Source organism: Apostichopus japonicus, chromosome 14 (assembly GCF_037975245.1).
Source record: "Apostichopus japonicus isolate 1M-3 chromosome 14, ASM3797524v1, whole genome shotgun sequence".
In the NCBI taxonomy this organism is placed as follows: Eukaryota; Metazoa; Echinodermata; class Holothuroidea; order Aspidochirotida; family Stichopodidae; genus Apostichopus; species Apostichopus japonicus.
The window spans coordinates 11,581,518-11,604,055 of NC_092574.1; the positions used below are offsets into that span (position 1 = coordinate 11,581,518).

General features: G+C 38.2%; 1 protein-coding gene across 1 annotated transcript; it reads left to right on the forward strand.

The window, feature by feature from the left end:
* Nucleotides 1-1,728: 1,728 nt before the first annotated feature.
* On the forward strand, nt 1,729-20,265 carry LOC139980071 (uncharacterized). Its single transcript, XM_071991436.1, has 5 exons — nt 1,729-1,737; nt 2,746-2,847; nt 8,562-8,712; nt 16,931-17,005; nt 18,218-20,265. Exons 1-5 carry the CDS (start codon nt 1,729-1,731, stop codon nt 18,514-18,516), a joined length of 636 nt encoding a protein of 211 aa, XP_071847537.1. The 3' UTR covers nt 18,517-20,265.
* Nucleotides 20,266-22,538: the final 2,273 nt, after the last annotated feature.

Below are 22,538 nucleotides of genomic sequence, written 5' to 3' on the forward strand. Positions count from 1 at the left end.
TTCAGTAAGTAATTCTGTCCCTCCAAAAAAAAAACGTTACTTTCCGCTGAAAAAAACGTTGTTTTCCGCTGACAAATTTGTTTGCGGAAAACACCGTTTTGTTTCAGCGGAATGTAACGTGTGCGGAAAACAACGGTACCCCCATCTAGCACTTAACAGTAACACATTCTCAAGAAACTAACTCGCAACCGGACAAATTAGCTTAGGATGAAGGCTCTCTCTCATTGCTTTTTTTTTCCATCATGACAGGCCGGCTCCTATTAGATATTTAATTACTTTTATATGGTTGAAACACGTTTTCAAGGGAGGAAAGAAAGACGGCTTGGCTGTGGAAAGAATTCATTTAGGTAGTGAAGCAACTGTACGTAGTAAATGTATCTTGTGATTTAAGAGAGTTTGGTGAAAGAAAGGAACATATTTCAAAGAGACACTTGTAGTAATTGAAGAAACTGGTAAATGGGAAAACAACAATTTTAGGGGAGGAACCAAGGAAAACATATACCTATACTATAGGCTAAGCCGCTAAAGTTTCTATGTTATTTCATTCCCACAATGAATGCCATACAACCCATAACCACTATGGATTCCACATTGTTAATTACCCCATGTTCGCATACAAGCAAACTGGCCTATTCACAAACACTTTTCATCTTTCAATCACTGAACAGTTACACAAGTACAGTAAGGTACCTGGTCACATTTTTTATTTTCCTTCATACTATCACAACTTTCTTTAGCTTACTCTACAAAGAAAATATGCCGTCAGAGCCTACAGAACAACAGTCTCCTCCAATGAAAACCATGTTTCCTTAACCATGTTATTTTTCACCCTTAACGTTACCTTTCTCCCTTAAATCTTTCCCTGCAGTTATTCCACTTACAACATCTATTCTTTCCACATAGTCTAGCCAATACTGTATGCCTCCTATGAAAAACCTTAGTTAACTCCCTGAAAATGTTAATTTCCCATAAAAACGTACTTGACTCCCCTATGATGTAGGGAAAGTAAGTTACTCAACTTTTTAGTGGGAGGAAAATATCGTTGCTAGGGGAGGGAACAAATGGCCCCAGGCTAGGCCTACCACCAAATGAAAATGGGAAAACCTAGACTAGCCTAACAAAGCGGAGGCTAGATAGAGATCAGGACGAACTAGCTTATCCTAGGCTTGTTATACAAGCAACGGTACTTTGTAAAATGAAATTCTAAAGCAATTAGGCCTAGCTCTGTGGTCTAATTGATGTTGGTGATGGTTCAAGTATGGAGAAAACTCTCTATGCAAGCTGATGTTACCTAGCGTAGGCAACTAAATTGATATACATGTGTTAATTTGATCGACTAGCATAATTTTGACCTGAAGCTAGGCTTAACAGTATTGGTCCAACTCTCTGCATATCTTTATCAGATCATAGACTTCTTTTGATGCCTAAGGCATGATTTTATAGTTAGCAGAACTGTTTCACTGAAACTTTGATTATTATTAAATTGAATTCAAACTTTGCTAAGTCGACCTCTCATTGTTGAGTAATTGTCTTTAATTTGGTTTTTAATTTGAAAACATTGATTAAGTTGTGAGGAACACAACTCATGGTAAACACATATTAAGAGTATTGAGAGATAAATACAATATATAGTACTGTATCTCTGTCCTTGTTCAGTGATATAGAATATTATTACGCAGGTGCTAGAAGTCATGGAAGCACATGAGGGTTAACCATGAATATACCAATATGTTGTTGGTACTTTTGTAAGGCCGAAAAGCCAGTTTTCATCTTTGCTAAGTGTACATGTTGTAGCTTAAGTGTCGGTCCTTATTTCACTTGTCAAGTTTCTTGTTTCAAGAATGATGTTTATTTCAGAAATTTTTCAATTTTCCAGTTCTTCATGAATGTGCTTGCTAAGTTTGTTTAAACTAGTACATGCCCTCAAAAATTGTTTGGCTGATGAAATGTTCTCAAAATTGTGTTCAATTCATTCCTTACTTTTGGCTTGACCATTATAGTGAACAATGTACATCAAAGGAAGTTTTGGCATTTTGTGAAGTACTCCATATGTAGGTTAGGTAGCAATGTCTAATAAGGTTCATTAATAAGTCATATATTGCAAGTATTAAAAATAAACAGGCACTTAGTAACAAAAAGAGGTACAGTTTATTCATGTTTGTAAACACTCATCGGAAAGGTATCTGCATACGCAAACTGGAAGATGATCTTATGTAAAACTACTAAAAAACTACTAAAATTTATTTCACACCATAGGTATATATATACATACAGTATTGCTTTTATATTTGTCTTTACAGCATTGCATTGGCCACACTGATTCACAAGAAGACTCCATGAACTGACTAACATTTTGCTGGATGTCTGAGACATTGAAGATTCTGTAATGCTTCCGTTTGGGTATGCAGTTTACTATAGTAACACAGAAATATTTAAGCTCTGGTATTCGTTTCGTTTATTTCTGCCGTTAAACCACAATGATGTACATTTGTTTATACATAGTTATATCAATGAGGCAGCAGTCAGGGTTGTTAAGGTAGTCAGGGGGAGGGAGGAAGGGAGGGAGTGGATAAACATGAGTCTAGTTGCAATGTCTACAGTATCTGCTTTCCAATATATGAAATCTTCTTATCTTTTACAGTACTGTCTCAGGTGAAAGAAGAAGATGAAGAAAATGTCAGGAAAATTGTGAGTCTTGGATGTCTGAAATGAAGCTGGATCAGGTTTAGAACAAGTGGTTGAAAGATCATTAACTCCACCAAATACGAGAAGATCCTTCAAGCCTGTCCTCTACAGAGAGATCTGGAAGTGTTATCTCGAGGTGCTTTAACAGAAATTGGAGAAAAAGTAAGATTCAAGGGAAACATCAGTGTTAGCCAGTATCATGAACATCAGTCTTGTCCTCTCAACAGTTGATTGTTGCCAAGATCAGTGCTTAATGTAGGAGACACGGTGCCTTAGCCTGTTGGAACCAGTTGGTATTTGGTGTGGTGTGTGTTTGTGCTAAATGTACGAGACATGGTGCCTTAGCCTGTTGGGACCATTCAGTATTTGGTGTGCTTAATGTACGAGACATAGTGCCTTAGTCTGTTGGAACCAGTCGGTATTTGGTGTGGTCAGTTTTTGTGCTAAATGTAGGAGACACAGTGCCTTAGACTGTTGGGACCAGTCGGTATTTGGTGTAGTCAGTTTTTGTGCTTAATGTTCGAGACATGGTGCCTTAGACTGTTGGAACCAGTTGGTTTTGGTGTGGTCTGTTTTTGTGCTAAATGTACTAGACACAGTGCCTTAGACTGTTGGAACCAGTCGGTATTTGGTAATTTCTTGTTTTTGTGCTAAATGTAAGAGACACGGTGCCTTAGACTGTTGGAACCAGTCGGTATTTGATGTGGGTTTTTTTTGTGCTAAATTACTATTCTTACAGAAAGGCTGAACAAGTTCCATGATATAGTTTGTACAGAGTTACAAATTCCACTCATTCCAAGCAACCATGACAACATCAAAATGAAGCTAATTGGTGTCTTAGTTTAGTGGCATGAGATGCTAATTAATGTAGTCTGTTTTTGTGCTAAATTATTAAGACATGGTACCTTATTTTATTGGTATTAGTTTTTAGCTCATACCAGCATGCTGGTGTGAGCTTTTGTTACAGTGCGGCGTCTATCATTCTATCACTCTATCCGTCAACAATTGGTAAAACTGCTCCCACTTGCAGTGTTTAATGGAATTTCATGAAACTTGGACACAAAGACCATTGGGTATAGGGCCATCAGAGATGGTACAAAATTTGGGGTCAAAGGTCACTTGTGGGCCGTAAGGGGCCATTTTGTGGAAATACGCAAAATACTTCTTCTCCTACAGATTCCATGGTACAATGTTGAGGGTTTGTCACGATAGTACTATGGAAGTTTTACCTTTAGGGTGTTCATGAATTTGAGATCAAAGATCAACTAGGGGTCTTTTATGGCCCGGGCCGCGGCCCTATATTTTCAAATTGCTTCCGTTCGTACAGTGTATGGCCAGTTATAATTAAACTTGGTCACAACGTTCCTCGGGATGAGGGTTACGAGGGATGTTCGGAAAATTTAGGTCAAATGTCATTTAGGGGGTCATCAGGGGTCATTCTTTGTCATATTTTCAAATACAGGTAGGGGCCCCTCAGAATGCTGGTGCCCCTCAAAATGTAGGTGAACAAATATTATTGGCTAGAAAAAAAACTGAACCTGTCATGAACTTTCTATTATACTTTTTAGATAGGATATATGTATGATGAATTTAAAATTGCCAACAACTCAAAAATTATTTCATAGTTTCCAAAAAAACATATGGGTACAATCATCTATTTGCTAACCGTGCATCTAAAATTTGCTATTAATTGAAGTGCACCTTCTTGGCACTGCATCAAAACGGACAACTAGGGGGTAATTTACATTGCAAAATTACCTGTCTGTAGAATGATGATCAGTGAAATATAGCACTTTGTACGTAACTTGATATTTTTGAAAACATCATTACTTGATCAGAATCAGCATTTTGAAGGGCATTAAACCAGCGTTTTGAGGGTCAATAAAAAAAATTATGAAAAATTAATAAATCCATTATAGTGTAATAACAAAACTGTATTTTTACATGAAACATATAATTTTACACTAATAACACCAAAAATAAACACTAACCTCACATATTTTGTAATTTAACTACGTTAAATAAGTTGCTCTCATTTTTTTTTAAATGTTCTGAGAAATATTTACTATTTCCTTCTACAGTATTCCCTCAATTCTATGTCCATTACATTTACTAAGATATGTACAATTCACAACATACTGCCAAAATGACTACTAGATAAATGAAGATCTCATTTGGATGTAAGTTTTGCTACCTTTAAGATTTTTAACATTGTGGGTCAGTTCAACTGGGTGGGTGCTTATGGGTTGGCGCAAAATACAGTACCACTGTACCACACACATATAGTATAAACGAATATTAATTACACTTTAAAGAACCTACATTCACATGTAAGTTTCATGTAGCTGAAGAAAGAACAATCTGTTTTTAACTGTAATGATTTATATTTAACAGATAATAAACAACTTTATCATTTGAAACTTTAATTAAACAAATAAAGCATCATCAGAAAAGACGAACTTGTAAAGGGTAATAACTAAACTATAAAATTAATCAACTTTTCAATTCACAAACACATGTTTATTGATAAATGTATTTCTACATTCTTCCACATTTCACCATCCCTGGTTGCACTTCTGCTTCATACACTTCACCATAAAATATAGAAGCAGACTCTTTTTCCATTTCCTGTGGCATACCCTAATCTACTCCAAATGGCTTCTCTAAACATCTCACACAGACTTCATCTCCCACCTTTTGTAGAACTCTACCAATAAACACTTCTTCTTCATATTTCACCTTAACCCACCGACACTTTCACATCCTTCATATCCAACCTTCTTAACCCCATCACATCTACACCTTCAACCTCGACAGCATCTACACCTTCAACCTCAACTGCACCATCAACCTCAACCTCTTCTGCACCTTCAACCTCAATATCATCTACAGACATCACTCCAACAGATGAGTCATCAACAAGAAGTTGCCGACGCACACCCTTCCCTTGTGTGCAAGCAGGCAAAATCATATCAGGCTTGACTCCATTTTCATCTTTACATGCAGCTTTACTGCATATATTTGGGAAGCCAGCACATTCAAGCATTTGGGACACAGTTTCAACTTCTCTGCCTCACACTTGCCATCTGGTTTCAAGCAAACACAATGTGACTTAATCTTCAAAAATGTCTCTAGATTACACTGTTTCTTCAACTTATTGTCTTGTCTTGTCTGGCTTTGTCCCTTGCTTCGTTCTCTTTATTCAATAACTCCACTGACTCTTATATTTGTTGTCCTTCCATGGATCCATAGACTTGAGTTACCCTCATGTTACTTGTTACCTTTGGTTTTGGCTTCACTTTCTTAATTGTCAGTAGTCCATCAATCTCATCCAATGGTGTACTCTTGAATGAGTCTTCAAGCTTCTGGATGGTTTCTAATGAGTTCTCCAGTTTTTGCGTATAGTACTGCTTGGTGTACTTCTTGATGCCAACTGGCGACTCAACCATTGATGTGTTGGAAGTTGATGATGAAGGTCCTGTTGTTTCATCAGTTTCATCTTAAATAACAGATGATGCTTGAACAAATTTGTCCTTTTGCATCCATTCAACATTCAGGCCATGGTTAGTTACACCATGGAGCTATAAACCTGGGATTTATAGCTCAATGGTTACACCAACACGTTTTGCTGCATTATTTATTATTTCAAGTTTGTTTGCCCACCGTGGCCAAACATCTGCCAATTTCTTCATGAAACCATCCCTGTTGACTGTGCATTCCGCTGAAAAGAGTTCTCCCTTGCTGTTATGGTATTCACAGTGCAAATTTTGATTGATTTGGTCATGTAAAATGTGTGACTCCAGTGGTGTCAGGTGGAGTGATGAAAAGATGCATTTCTTTTGCTCTCAAGAACCTCAACATCAAATCTGGAACTGTGGCCATCAGAAACAATGACAACTGGTCTTGCTACCTTCTGTGCTGCTAAGTGTCGTTCTAATCACTTGTACAACAGGGATTCATGTGTTTGAGAACCACGTTCAGTTGTTGATATGAGAAGATTTGGAATGTTCTTGACAGCAATGTCAGGAGCCATATGTACAAGTGTAGATAGTTGAGTTTGAAGAAATCCAAAGTGATGTTTGTTGGTTACTTTTGCTCTTTTATTACTTAAGTGGGAAATATTTTTCCATTTGTTGACTGTCAATATGCCAAGGAATGGGAAAACAAAATTTTTTTTTGTAAAGGAGGTGTCATGTTTTGTATTTTTCATTAGGGAAAATCAGCATTCTGAGGGGCAATACACCAGCATTTTGGGAACCTCAGTGGGAAAAAATACAAGAAACACAATCAATTTTTAAATAACTCTTTGAGAGTTTAAAATGAGTGAACTAGTCAAAATTTGTTGTTAATTCATCACGTTCCTGGAAAATTATTAGCAAAATTGTTGACCAGCATTTTGAGGGGCAAGTGTTTTTTAGTGTGATTTTTCTCCATGCAAAAGAATAATAATAAAAAAATATTTTCATGTTTGGACCCAAATGCAATCTAAGTTAATAGATAATCTTCATAATTATTCATTGGTTTACCCAATAATGTAAAACTGGTGAGCTGTAGGTGACTTACAAAAAACACCTACATTCTGAGGGGCCCCTACCTGTATCTCAATCTCCTCAAGATATTGATGGATAACATTCAAAGTTGAACTGATGATTATTTGATTGTGTATGAATAAGGTGATGCCTCATAATGTTTGGTCAAAAGTTAATTAATTACAATTAATCCCCATTGTTTAAAAAAATCTGAGCCTTCACCTTTTTGCCAAAGCTCCTTTAATTTGTCTCCCAGTCTCTGCAGTGTTTGTTTACATTTGTGGTTAAGCTCTGCAGAGGCTGTTAGTGGAATTAAAGCAGGACTGGGAGTTGTTATTAACTGTTGAACTGTAAGCATGAGAGCCCTATAGCCAATCAGCACTTGCCGATTCTTAGAAGTCTTTGAGCCTGAGGTATGTAGGCAGCCAGCCAAAATTTTGGGAAGGTGTGCTTGTCAAGTTATGTCTGCTCAGGTAGGTAGAGGGGAGAGAGAATTTAATAGGGTAGGTCAGAGGTATTGTTTGAGAGAGTGGGTAAAGTAGGATTTAAAGGGGAAAATAGGAATTATAGTCAGTGGTGTGGCCAGGATTTTGCTGACGGAGGGGGGGGGGGGGTTATCGCCGTTTTGAGCTAGGGGTATAAATTTGTCTTTGAACCTAAAATGTTTGGCCTCATGGCCCCAAAATAGGTGGAATCTGAAAAAAACGGCCTGAAATTTGGTGGGCCATAAAGTTTTGTGGGCCCTACATTTCTGAGCTCAAAAAGGTATGAGCTCTGCACCATTGGTGCTCTAGTTAATAAGTGTTGTCTGTTTTGTGCCAAATGTAGGAGACCTTGTGCCTTAGCCTGTTTGAACCAGTCGGTATTTGGTGTTGCCTGTTTTTGTGCTAAATGTATAAGACCTCAGCCTTAGCCTATTGGAACCAGTCGGTAATTGGTGTGGTGTGTTTGTATTAAATTGATAAGTTCTGCCTTAGTTTATTAATAAGAGTTGCTTATTAGTGTGGTCTGTTTTGTGCTAAATTAATGAAACCTGTTGCCTTAGTTTGTTGGAATGAATTTGTAATAAGTATTTTGGTTGTCTTAAAGTAATAAGACATTGTCCCTAGTTTGATGGAACGAGTTGGTATTTAGTAAGGTCTTTTTTGAGAGTTGTTCAAACCAGTGTCCAATAACTTCTACTGACCATATAATTCCATTTCTTTCACAAATTGCCCCTCTAGAAGAGTACACATCTTTTGTCTCACGGCTGACAGTTTGGTTGTTAACAGGGTTTGACTTTTTTACTTTTGCTGTTACTTTAAAGAAAAGTGACTAATTTGTTATGTATTCCTCTCCTTTCATCAGAGATCTGTGGCCTATGTTGCTCAACAAGCTTGGATCCAAAATGATACCGTGAGAGGAAACGTTCTGTTTGGTAATGATCTCAACTCCACCAAATACGAGAAGTTCCTTCAAGCCTGTCCTCTACAGAGAGATCTGGAATTGTTATCTGGAGGTTATTTAACAGAAATTGGAGAAAAATTAAGTTTCAAGGGAAACATCATTGTGAGCCAGAATCATTAACATCAGTCTTGTCCTCTCAACAGTTGATGTTGTCAAGATCAGTGCTAAATGTAGGAGACACAGTGCCTTAGCCTGTTGGAACCAGTTGGTATTTGGTGTTGTCTGTTTTTGTGCTAAACCTACGAGACACTGTGCCTTAGCCTGTTGGAACCAGTCGGTATTTGGTGTTGTCTGTTTTGTGATAAATTAAGGAGACATTGTGCCTTAGTTTGGCTAAATGAGTAGCTAATTAGTGTGGTCTGTTTGTGCTTAATTGAAGAGGAGTGCTGTGATAATTTGTTGATAATTAGTGTGGTGTGTTTGTATTAAATTTATAAATTTTGCCTTAGTTTATTGATATGAGTTGCTAACTAGTGTGGTCTGTTTTGTGCTAAATTAATGAGACCTGGTGCCTTAGTTTGTTGGAATCATTTTGTAGTTAGTAATTTGGTTGTCTTAAGTTGATGATTGTTGCCTTAGATTGTTGGAAAGAGTTGCCAATTAGTGTGGTCTGGGTTGTGGTAAATTGAAAAGACAGTTGATTGTTGTCAAGATCAGAAAACTCAAAGATGAGCTGATTTGATGGAAAAAAAACAGCTAAGCTGGAAAGCTGCAATATACAGTCAAGGTTAGTCATAAGAAAGAAAGGTTCCTAAAATGTAATATATATTACTTATGTTTCCACCAGTAAAGTTTCAATCACAGCCTAAACTTTGTTGGAATTAGTTGCTTATTAGTGTTTAATGTTTTGTGCTAAATGTACGAGACTTACTTTGAAGAAAATTTGCTAATTTCTTTTGCATTCCTCTCCTTTCATTAGGGATCTGAGGATAATGTTGGTCAACAGTTAGCTTTTTGACATAGCGCCACCCCATCATCCTTCACTCTATTACTTACCCGCCATTTACAAAACGTACGCGTCCTTGGATACCAACACAACGCTACCGAGTACACTTTCGATTCATAGTGTGTCTCTTCAAAAGGAGTTCCTATTCTTTCCGTCTGCCGTCTTAGGCTGGAGACTAATTCTTTCTGGTAAGTGAAGTCTATGATCAATTTCATTGTATAGAAGCCATTTAAAACCCCTAGGGAGGGGCTGTTTTGCCAATATGACAACCCCTTACCCACCTATAACCGCCCCCCTAGTCGAAAACCTAAACCTCTCTGATTTTGGCATAGACATTAATGACTGGATCCCTGTACAAAAATAGCAGAAAAAGACAAAGTCCAAACTCCGTTGAAATAAACCCATCTCCTAACTCCAACCAACCACCAAAAAGTCCGCTCAAACAATCATTGTATCAGGAATATTACCAGAACTATCAAAAAACCCAATAACACTTGCTAAACTAATCAATGAAGAAAAACCAAATGCCATGATCTCAAATATAAACCGTCTTCATAGTAACAATATCCTAATCACCCCCATGACCCTAAATCTGCAAATATCCTCCTGAAACCACGGACTAAACTAGGCAACCCCAAACCAAGAATCCAAAAAAAAGTAAGACAAAGAAACTTCTCCGTAGTACCCTGTGGCATAAACCCTGAAATTCAAATCAAAGATATTGAACAAGAACTCAAAGACCAAGAATACACCCCCAATACAACTGAAAGACTCATTAGTCATGCCACAAACAATCCAACTTGGAAAGTAAAAATAATGTTTGAAGAACAAGAACCTCAACAATCCCTAATCAAACAAGGTTTCTACTTAGGATACTTTAAACACAAAACAGAAGAATACCACGAACCCCCCCAAATCACTCAATGTCTCAGATGTGGCGAAAACCACAGAGTTGAAGACTGTCCCAAACCAAAAGAAAACATAATGTGCCAATTGCTCAGGGACTCATGCCGCCCTTTACAAAGGATGCCCAAAATTTAAAGAAGCTAAAACTGAAGCTAATAACAACAACAACAACAACAAAGAACCTACGTGAATATAACCAAATCTACCCCTAAAATTGAAATAAGAAATAAAATCGCCACTGAAGAAAAACTTAATATCGCAACCCTTGTAATTGATTGTAATTGAATTAGTGCAATAAACCTTCCAAAAATCCGACATTAATATTAAATCCGACGACATTGCCAGTTATGCCACCGTGTTAACACTAAAACACCTAAAGTTAAATATCCCCAAAACTGTAATTATCAAACATCTCCACCAACCTTCAATATTTAGCCCTCTTCAATCACCTACATGACAAGCACACTCCCTCCTTCGGTCAAGTTCCTCCACCTAAACATCAACAGTATCCTTCCAAAATTAAGCCTCCTACTTAGTATATTCACCAACCACTCCCCGGATATCATTTCGTTAAACTAAACTAAATACAGATTCCCACCTTAGCATCCCTGGTTACCAAACTTTCAGACACGATATCTCTCGCTCTATGGGAGGAGTACTTATTGCTGATAAAAACAACCTCAAAGCCACCCTCCTCCCAAACCCAACCCAAACAAACAATTGAAATTGTACTCGAAAGAGACAATAAACCTCTCCATATTATTAGCTATTATAGTCCCCAAATGAGCCCATATCCACAATAAAACAAGTTCTAATAAAAATGCAATACTACTAGGAGATCGAAATGCCCACCACATCATTTTTGGTAGCACCAAAATATCTGAAAAAGGCATATCCCTCTTAGAAATATGTGATAAACACAACTTAACAATAATTAACCAAAATACCAAAACTAGGATAAACCCAATAAACAATAATACTGAACTACTTGACTATGCCATAATCTCAAATCACCTTGCAACTAAAACTCATTCTATTCAAATCCTAGAAGATGACCTAATCAGTGACCATTTTCCACTCCTTTTTGAGCTAGACATAAACCTCAGTCGCATCCAAAATAACGAATTAACGTATAATTACAATAAAACAGACTGGACATCATTTAAAAAGGAACTCGTAACAAACAACACTATCCCCAATTACCACAACAACAAGGTAAATTACATCGGCATATATTGTGACAGCATTGCCCAACATATCTTTAATACCTTCAAAAAACATTGCCCCTTAAAAACAAAACAGAAACCAAAAACTAAATAGGATTATTCTTACACTAGTTAACTCAGACGTTGCCTACATAGAACCTATATGATCTCCCCAGATCCAACTCTAAAAACCCAAATTAACCAACTCAAAAAACAATGAATAGACAAATATCGGCAGTCGACCAAAACCGAGTCCAAACCAAATGCGATTCAATCATTAATGACAAAAATCCAAAACACTTTTGGAAAAAATTTAAAAAATATCATAAACCCATAACAACCCCAAACACAGGTAATACAGACCAATGCCTTAGAGATAAAGTAGGTAACCTGATCACAAAAACTTAAGACCAAATAAAGCTTATTGAATCGTACTTGAAAACTATATTCGATATCTTAGATGGCCCTTCATACGATAACAGATTCCAACACAAAATAGACGGTACAATTATCTGTAATGCAACCAGCTTTATCCCCGACTTTTAAGGATGTCTCAACAAAAAGATCCCTCTACTCAAAGAAATAGATATAAACAATTGGTATAGTGCCACTAAGTATGCAAAAATGCCTCCTCCCCTGGTCTCGACAACATAAATGACCTAATGCTAAAAGATTCCCCTCCGTCGGCCTCCGATATTCATTAATTCTCATATTTTCCCATTATTAAACGAACTCCTTATTTCCAAACCCTGTGGAAATCCGCCAAAATGATTTTAATACCAAAACTAAGTAAAGTCACACCAAAATTCAAAACTATCGACCAATTAGTCTCCTGCCAGCCTTAGGTAAGATTTTCGAAAGAATTATAGAAAGCTGCACCAGAACCCACCTAGAGCAAAATAATCACTTTGCCCGTATCAATCAGGCTAATTCCATGCACACAAATCTACAATAAACCAAACTTTCTGCCTTTCCGAAGAAATTTGCATCGGCTTCTTAAAAAACATGATACCACTGCCCTCTTCCTTGATGCCGAAAAGGCGTTCGACAAAACTTGGCACAACGGCATAAGAATTTAAATACTTAACTTAATCTCCCCTCCAATTACACCAGACTTCTTTCCTCTTTCCTTAGTGAGCGCAATGCAAAAATATGCTACAAAAACCAACCATCAAAACCTATTCCACTTTGTGCAGGTACTCCACAGGGCACTGTTCTCAGCCCCCTCCCCTACCCCCTATTTGTTAATGATTTGAACATCCCCCCTATCTAAATGCAACTATAGTCAGTACACTGACGACATAGCCATTTGGAGCACCAGTAAAAATATCTATATGACGAAACTAAATATTAAAAAAGCAATTACACATCTCGAAAATTGGTGCTTGATGTGGAGAACAAAAATAAATCCCTCAAAATCTAACTTAAGAAATTTCTCCATAATAAACTCAAAATACCAACACCATATTTCCAAAATTAATCTTTCAACACCTCAATCACTGCTACTCCTAAAGCATCCTTTCTCAGTACCACTTTCGATAGCAAATTATCGTTTAATCTACATTGTAACAGAACTGCAGGACGCTGCTGGTCCCAACTTAAATCCATTCAAATTCTCTCACACAAATATAATTTCCCTCCGAAAACCATTATCCAAATCTATAAATCCAAAGTAAAACCGATTCTCAGTTACGGGAGCATATCCCTGCTTACCATCTCTAATCCCAATAAACAAATTTTAAACAGAATTCACACCACAGCTATCGACTCGCACTCAAAATCCCTACCTATATTGCTAATTTGTACATTCTCAGGAAACAAAAAATCTACTTTCACCCGACTTGAAGAATTCAACACCAAGTTATACGAAAAACAACCTCGAGAACGACCATTTGATTGAAGACCTCCCCCTGAAATACAAAGTTGCAACAACTCACTACTCAAAAACCAAACCCTTTCTGTATTCACAATTGTTACTACTTAAAGATAGATAGATAGATAGCTGATTTATTCAGCCACATGCATAAAAATACAATGGAAATTGTTCAAACACAAGAGCTCTAAAACAGACATGAAATTGAAACGCATAACGATGAAACACATGTAAAAAGTGATATTGCATGAGTAATAAATACCGGTAGGCTATCGACAATGGTATAAAAACATTGCGATAAAAGTGACAATGTAAAAAAGTACGAATGATGAGAAATATGTACAGCATGAACCATATAATGTATACTTGTATGATAAACAGAGCGCTAATTCAAATAAAACAGAATTCAGAACAAATAAGACATAAGATACAGGGAGTGATAAATAAGTTAGCGACTATGATACACATTGAAAATCTTCACTGCAGATGGATAAAAACTGTTGGTAAAACGCTTCGAACCTCTAAAAGCTAGTAATCTATTGCCTGAGGGAAGGACATCGAAATGCACAAATGCTGGGTGGGAATGATCTTTCATAATACAGTCTACACGCCTCAGTGCTCGCTCCTGATATAGTGAATGGAGGGACGGTAGACTAGTGCCAATTATATGCTCAGCACTCCTGATAACTGACTGTAGTTTCCCTAGATCCCTCTGACTCACACGACTAAACCAGACTAAAGTGTTTGTTGTTAAAATACTCTCTATTGCACGATAGAAATTCACTAAAATAAGATCACTAACACCATAAGATTTAAGAGTTCGTAAAAAGAATAGTCTCTGACGTCCCTTCTTCAATATTTCATGTGAATTTTCATTCCAAGACAAATTTTCCATAATGAATGTGCCTAATAATTTGAATGTGTGCACCTGCTCTACAGCAGAACCATTTATGATCAGAGGGTCCTTTGTGTTTTTGTTACGCCTGAAGTCCACAATCAGTTCCTTAGTTTTGTCCACATTAAGAGTTAAGTTGTTGTCGTGGCACCAGTTCACCAGAAGGTTTACCTCATCACGGTAGTGGCTTTCATCAGTGATCAGGCCAGTCACTGTGGTGTCGTCTGCAAATTTGATGATCTGCGAGTTTGGGTGGACACAGGGGGGGGGATTTGAGTTGTAAAAGTGGGGGGGCAAACCTGCCAGCAAGACTATCTAAGCGGAGCGCCACCATTGGTTGGCGCGTAGCGTACAAGAATTTTTTTGGCTTTACAAACCCTCCAGATGGCCGGAAACGGCACTTGCCGAGTACTCTAAGCTGCATGTACCCATCCTGGAAATATGGATCTCATGTGTGCAATTGTATCTAGATAGTTAATTATCGTTTAAAAATTTGAAGAGGATTGATAGTAGAACATATGGTCAGATGGTGATGTACAACTTTTGTTATACGTCACTATCTAAGCAGAGCGCCATCATCGGTTGGCAAGGAGCTTCAAAATTTTTGATGAAAGGTACCCTTAGATCGGTAAAATTAACACCCATATAGGCTTTAAATTGCATCTAAACAATTAATGAACGTGTGTAAATTTAGGGAGGACGGATAGAAGAACTTATATGGTGATGTACAACTGAAGCTTATACGTCACTATTTAGGCGGTGCACCACCATCAGTTGGCGCGGCGCGTCGAAATTTAAGCAAAAAGGAAATCCTAGATCAGCAAAAATGACACCTCTGGTAACAATAAATGGCATCTAGACAGTTCTTTCCCCCTAAAATTATTAGTATATTGTGCATTGGACCGATCAAGAATATGTTCAGCACCCACTTTGAAATTCTCCCCGCGGTCCCCAACTTCTTGGAGCACTTGGCAAATATCGGGGGATGAACATACCTTTACACCCCCCCCCCCCCTCTTACCGAAACTGCCGAGTGCTGTAGGCCTATACTGTAACAATGGATTTAATGTGTTACTGTGTTAGTGCCAATTTGTCATTTACATTATTCGATTTGCATGCATCATTCCAGGATTTCGAGCAGTAAAGAAATTACATTGGTATTGCTATTGTATATTGTTGACACGGGGGGGTGTCATGTGTCAGTGTATTGAATTTAATCATTGATATACCCAATATGCAAATCTGGCTTTCGTAAATCGTTTCTCTGGATTTAGTTATTCAACGCATTCAGTAGAGCAGCAACGTTGAAAATCAGTTCCTGAAGCTAGCACTGTAGGACATGCCGCGGATTCATCACATGCAGAATTGAATCGCTAGTTTGTTAGCTCCAGGATTCGTAAACTGTGCTGTGAACCATGTGCTAGCTCCAGCTCCAGTTATTCTGCATGCTTCATGTTACGATGTTAAACACAAATTCGACTTAGATTCAAACAAATCGGCCTATTGAATAGCTGTTGTGGGGGAATCATTTCGATTAAGGTTGTGCACATTTGTCTGCAAAAGCGACAAAAAAGTGAACTAAGGTCTGGGAAAAAGTGGGGGGCAAAAAAATGGCAAATGCCCCCTCTTGCCCCCCCGTAATCCCGCCCATGGGTGGACGGCTGCACAATCATGTGTGAACAGGGAGTACAGCAGTGGCGAAAGTACACACCCCTGTGGGGTGCCCGTTTTGAAAACGAAAGCCGCTGAATAATTAAAGTCTCATTCCATTAAAAAAATCCTTTCCTAAATGGGTCTAGGCCCTGACTCCAAATATACTATATATACAGAACAAAACAAACAACTCCAACAATGACCGATTGATTAAAACATAAAGTAGCAACCACTCCCTTACCAAACAATAGAAACCACAACCACTCCCTACCCAAACAATAGAAACCACTCCGTGTCCACAATCCTCAGTACTTAGCAATTCCTCTCCTTTAGAAATCCCTCCCTAATTGGCTCTTCGACCTCGGGTATGATTATGGCTATCCTGTCCAATGTAAATATATAAGACTTCATTTACCAGCAATTCCTTGACAGAACATAGATAACTTTTCCAAGAAAAAAAAAATGTCTATTCTATAAAAACAAACTTATTATCCCCCGTAGGACCTCTCGCCAGGTCGACCAGGGTTTAAACTTTTGATTCGATATCAACAACAACAACAACAAAAAAACTTTTACTCGAATTAAAAAAAAAAGGTAACTAATTCATTTATTTCATTTCATTTATTTATTTTTGTTCTATCTTAACATAAGTATGACATATGACATAGAAGGAGATAAGAAACAAAACTTGTGAAAGGAAGTGTACTATAGGGCTTGTCGGGTAGTGGCACTCTCTAAAAAACTTAATGTGGAAGACATCATGATTAGATTTTGGTTTCATTTAATCGATAGGTGGAGGTAGAGGAATTGGACACTCTTGCGCAAGATATCAACGGCTTGAAGTACTCTGCTCTGCCTCCATTCTAGGTATGTACTTATAATTATATAATAATAATCATAATAATAATAATAATAATCAATTTACTGTGTTTGAAAATAAACTTTTTTCTGCTTTGGATGAAGATTAAGGATTCTTGTTTTTCAAAAGGCAAAATGCAACATGGACTATATATATAAGGATGAATACCAAAAAATTAAGAAAAGAAATAGGGTTGGGGGAGGGGGAATCAGGCAGAGACCATCATGCTACTACCCTGTTAATTTTGTGTAGGACCCTGGTTAGTTTAAAAGGAAGAAATCCCTTTAGTACCCTTGAGTTTCTGAAAGGTTTCTTCTTTAGGGTAACGGTGGAGAGACATATCGATGTTCTCTTTTGGGTCTGATCATCAGGAAAATGTAGATTAAACTGCCAAGTCCATTTGGAACCTGGGAATTGAACCCTGCTACTGGAACAAATGTTTTCCATCAGAGCATAGACAATGATTCAGAGAAATATGGCATTTATATACAGTAAATAATCTGTTGTTTTCTTTCCCAAATTTTTCTCTTTGGTTAAACAATGAGTGAAAAGATTAATTCAGTTGGAAGCAGCACCGCCCTTTTCACCCTTTTTTGGGGGGTGGGGGGGGTGGAGAGACCTATTAGCCCTTAGGGTCTGAAAATATTACAATAGGAGTATTGTAGTGGACAGGACAGACAACATTTATTTTTGCTCATAGCTGAATGTATGATGTCCAGGGATCACAAGGAAGTATCAAAAGCCCGATCAAAAATGCTGTTTTTTTGTACTATCGAAATTTGTCAGAATAAAGAAATTGAAAGCCAAAATAAAAAGAGTTTATCTGGCCTTGTAGACTGCAATTGAACCAGTTTCTGTCTTCTCCAAATAATAGAAAGTGTGTATCCATTTCTGTTTGTGACAGCAACAACAAAAAATGACTGCAAATTATCAAGTTTTTGTAAACTTTCTTTATTCAGGGATTAAAATCTCAAATTCCACTCCAATATACCCCCCTACTTATGAACTGTCAGGTACAGTAGCTCAAGCTGACAAATTTACTACAAAGATGAGAATAGGCATTATGTGGCTCCTAATTGAATGACATTTCTCACAACTAATTGAATTGACTTCCCCCACCCTCTGACTACTCTCACCCATAGAAAATACCCTCCACCCAAGAATACTTTAAAAAAAAAAAGGCCATGGCTTACCAAGAACCTCTTTGCATTAATTTTCAGTTTCCAATGAACCTTCCATCAGCAAAGGAATGGCACAACTCGGTCTGAAGGACAATCAACCGCTGGTGGAAAGGCTGGACAGGTACAACGCCAACCAGCCGGACCTTGCCGCCAAGCCCAACTTCACAGCATTCCCACCAGACTTAAAGCTGTCACCGTGCAAACTGCTCTTCTTTGACATAGTGCTGAACCATATAGAGTTTCCCTCCTTGGACGAGAAACTGAAACAGAATAAATCGGCCGCGCAGGGGGGTTTGGGTGGGTTCCTGCATGGATGGTGGAGTGGTGGTGAAAAGTAACTCTAGATTTTCCAAGATGTCGGAAAAAGGATCGAAAGATCGCGTCTCTCTGGGATCAAATGCGATCCCCAGTGGGAATGTCAGCAGGCTAATAGGAGTAATATCTTTTACCAACCATGTTATTTTTCTTTTTTTACTCTCTTCTTTGGTCTTCGTTGTTACAGTATGTATGTGTTGGCATTATACAGTTACATGATTATATCTGCATGTATTGCATGTCGTGGTTCCGGGTACATTCAGGTGAGGCACCCACAGATTGATATATCACATTTCATAAACATCCATCATAAGACCACAGGAATGACACACGTCAGGTCAAATGGGTTAGTCCAGGTTATTTGGAACTTAATCTGCGTCCGTGAGGTCTTTTGTATACATAAGCCGATAGTATTTGGGAGGGCTCTCACGCTTCTCCTGCGTGTGCTGTTATCATCTTTTATTTAAGTTTTATTTGATTTTATCTGTTTTTTAGTAGAGAAAACTACACCTTGTTGCAATGCAAACACAAAGATGGGGGAAGGCCAAAAAGAATAACACTCACTTTTTTAACGTGGCTTGGCCAAAAAAAATTGAAGAATATTCAAAATGGGAATTGGAATTCTATATATGATCTGGTGTTTGTGTGTTAATCTCGTTTAGAGAAAAAGAAGGAAAAAACAGCATCTTTATTTGATGGGGCTTTAAAGTTTTAAAATGGGTTTGGGTTGTTGATATCTTGGTCTACAAACATTGTGGTGCTTGACCAACTGACACTTTATGGGGATGGTAAGGTGACTGAATTTGATATTGGCAGGAGTTATGGATGGTAGTTGGAAGGACCAGGGGTGGGGGGGGGTGGTGAGGCAAAGGAACGAGAAGGAGAAATGAAAGTGAAGAGGGAGAATCTTTGAAGTGAATTTTCAGTTTGCAGTAGCACAGTTTTACTGAGAGAAACTTATTTAGAGAAACTGTCAATAATGCACTCTTCGTGTATATAATTTGGGGTGTGGTAGTCGGAGCGGGGAGGGGGGGGGGTGGCGATTGAGATGGCAATGAAAGGGAGCAACTTTTCCACATTTATGTTGTTTGTGCTATGGTAGTATCGTTTCCTTTTTCAAACTGGAGGGCAAAAATGTAAAAGTTAAGAGTTATCTAAAACTAATTCAAAATCAGATTTAGTTAGTTAATGAAAGTTAAAGAAAATTATATTGATGGTAGCAGGGGTGCCATGGTATTATTGTTAACTGAATCATCCATGGAAGGCCACCTTTTTATTGGGAACTTATTGTCAAGCAAACCTATGGATTCAAGCCCTGTCTGGCTGAAGTAAGATTGGGTTATTATTTTTATCTAGGAGAAATCCATTCTTTTTCTCCTCATGTGAAAATGGTCTTCCAAATGTTTAAAAAAAAATGTCCAAAAAGAATGTACCCGTGTGAATTGGATAGCCACCTGGTGTGAAGTAAAAGGCCATAGGGCATATCCCATATGTACATGTGACTGCTTAGCATCATTTAATAACTGCCTTCCAGGCTGATATTATAAGTAATAGAAACATTATAGAAACTAACTGTCTGTTGTCACCCAACCATCTCAATAGTAGATGCAGGTATCACTAAGAATGTTTATGAAAGATTTATTGCATGTTTTGATTAGTATTTGATAAGGGATAACCTGTTACTGGATAGGTAGTTGAAGGGTATTAACTGTGGTGGGAGGGATGAAGAAACATCCTGTCCATGAACTGATTTGTCATTAAAAAAAAAAGAAGTTATTTCCAAGCATCTCTTTTCTTTCTACCTTTTACTGGAGTATTGTAAAAGGAAAAGCAGAGGTTGAGTTTGAGCCAGGGACCTTGACATGCAAAAGCAAAAGTCTTTACCACTAGACCATTAGGTGGGCCTCTGGTTTCAAAAGCTTTACAAATATTTAAAGATCCTGCTGTTTGGACTTAGTTTGGACTTAGTTTTTATAAAAGATTTTCTCCACTACTCCCTCAGCCCCAGAATAGCTAGTCAGGGGGGAGGGGTGGCGGCGAACTCCAGTTGTCCGCGCCGTTACCTTGTCAGGGGGAGGGGGCCGCGACATCACCTTGTCCACACCTTTCCCGTCTCCCCTTCGGTACTCACCTTATCCACCTGTCAGGAGGAGGAGGAGGAGGACCGCCCACCTTCGGGATTCACCTTATCCACTTGTCAGAACTCCTTTTGCTAATACTCACCTGGGACTTGAACCGATGCAATCCAAACCAATCGCTTACTGAACGATGGAGCTACCAATTACACCATTTCGGTTCCCTCTGGAGAAACTTCGTTTCTTATATTTATACTTCCACTCCCTCCAGAGAGTAGAAAAGTAAAAGGCTCTGCCTGGACATGGACAGCAGACATGGAGCTTGTCTGGGAATCGAACCAGAGACATGGAGTTTGTCTGTCTCTCTCCAGTCCAGAGCACTACCAACTGCGCCACTAGAACTGTTGAGAATTAATGCTCGTTTCTAATATTTAAACTTCAAAGTCCAGAATGGAATCAGTAAAAGAGCAAAAATATAAAATGCTCTGTCCGGGGTTCGAACCAGAGACATGGAGTTTGTCTGTCTCTCCAGTCCAGAGCACTACCAACTGCGCCACTAGAACTGTTGAGAATTAATGCTCGTTTCTAATATTTAAACTTCAAAGTCCAGAAAGGAATCAGTAATAGAGCAAAAAATCAAAATGCTCTGGCTGGGGATCGAACCGGAGAAACAGAGTTTGTCTGTCTTTCTCCAGTCCAGAGCACTACCAACTGCGCCATTAGAACTGTTGAGAATTAGTACTCGTTTCTAATATTTAAACTTCAGAATGGAAGAAGGAAAAGAACAGAAAATCAAAATGCTCTGTCTGGGGATCGAACCGGAGACATGGAGTTTGTCTGTGTCTCTCCAGTCCAGAGCACTACCAACTGCGCCACTAGAACTGTTGAGAATTAGGGCTTGTTTCTAATATTTAAACTTCAAAGTCCAGAATGGAAGAAGGAAAAGAACAGAAAATCAAAATGCTCTGTCTGGGGATCGAACCGGAGACATGGAGTTTGTCTGTCTTTCTCCAGTCCAGAGCACTACCAACTGCGCCACTAGAACTGTTGAGAATTAGGGCTTGTTTCTAATATTTAAACTTCAAAGTCCAGAATGGAAGAAGGAAAAGAACAGAAAATCAAAATGCTCTGTCTGGGGATCGAACCGGAGACATGGAGTTTGTCTGTCTTTCTCCAGTCCAGAGCACTACCAACTGCGCCATTAGAACTGTTGAGAATTAGTGCTCGTTTCTAATATTTAAACTTTAGAATGGAAGAAGGAAAAGAACAGAAAATCAAAATGCTCTGTCTGGGGATCGAACCGGAGACATGGAGTTTGTCTGTGTCTCTCCAGTCCAGAGCACCAACTGTGCCACTAGAACTGTTGAGAATTAGGGCTTGTTTCTAATATTTAAACTTCAAAGTTCAGAATGGAAGAAGGAAAAGAACAGAAAATCAAAATGCTCTGTCTGGGGATCGAACCGGAGACATGGAGTTTGCCTGTGTCTCTCCAGTCCAGAGCACTACCAACTGCGCCACTAGAACTGTTGAGAATTAGGGCTTGTTTCTAATATTTAAACTTCAAAGTCCAGAATGGAAGAAGGAAAAGAACAGAAAATCAAAATGCTCTGTCTGGGGATCGAACCGGAGACATGGAGTTTGTCTGTGTCTCTCCAGTCCAGAGCACTACCAACTGCGCCACTAGAACTGTTGAGAATTAATATTCGTTTCTAATATTTAATCTTCACAACATTAGGAGGCAAATAAATAAAAAATCAAATGCATCCTCTGGTGTTTTAACTCAAGACAAGGAGTGTGTCTCATTTCTTTCAGTTTATTGAAAATTTCTTTGTACAAAACAATAATAAATATTCCAAATTTTACAACATAACTTTACAACATAACACAACATACAAATAGAAATGATATAGACAAAAAGCCTTTCCCGGTCTGATATTTACACGAAATTGGTGTATAGCAAAGACAAAAGT

Excerpts from the sequence above, each read along its gene's own strand:
- LOC139980071 (XM_071991436.1), top strand. Across the intron at positions 2,848-8,561 it reads TAACAGAAATTGGAGAAAAA|AGATCTGTGGCCTATGTTGC; the intron begins GTAAGATTCAAG and ends TCCTTTCATCAG. Across the intron at positions 8,713-16,930 it reads TCTGGAATTGTTATCTGGAG|GTGGAGGTAGAGGAATTGGA; the intron begins GTTATTTAACAG and ends TTTAATCGATAG.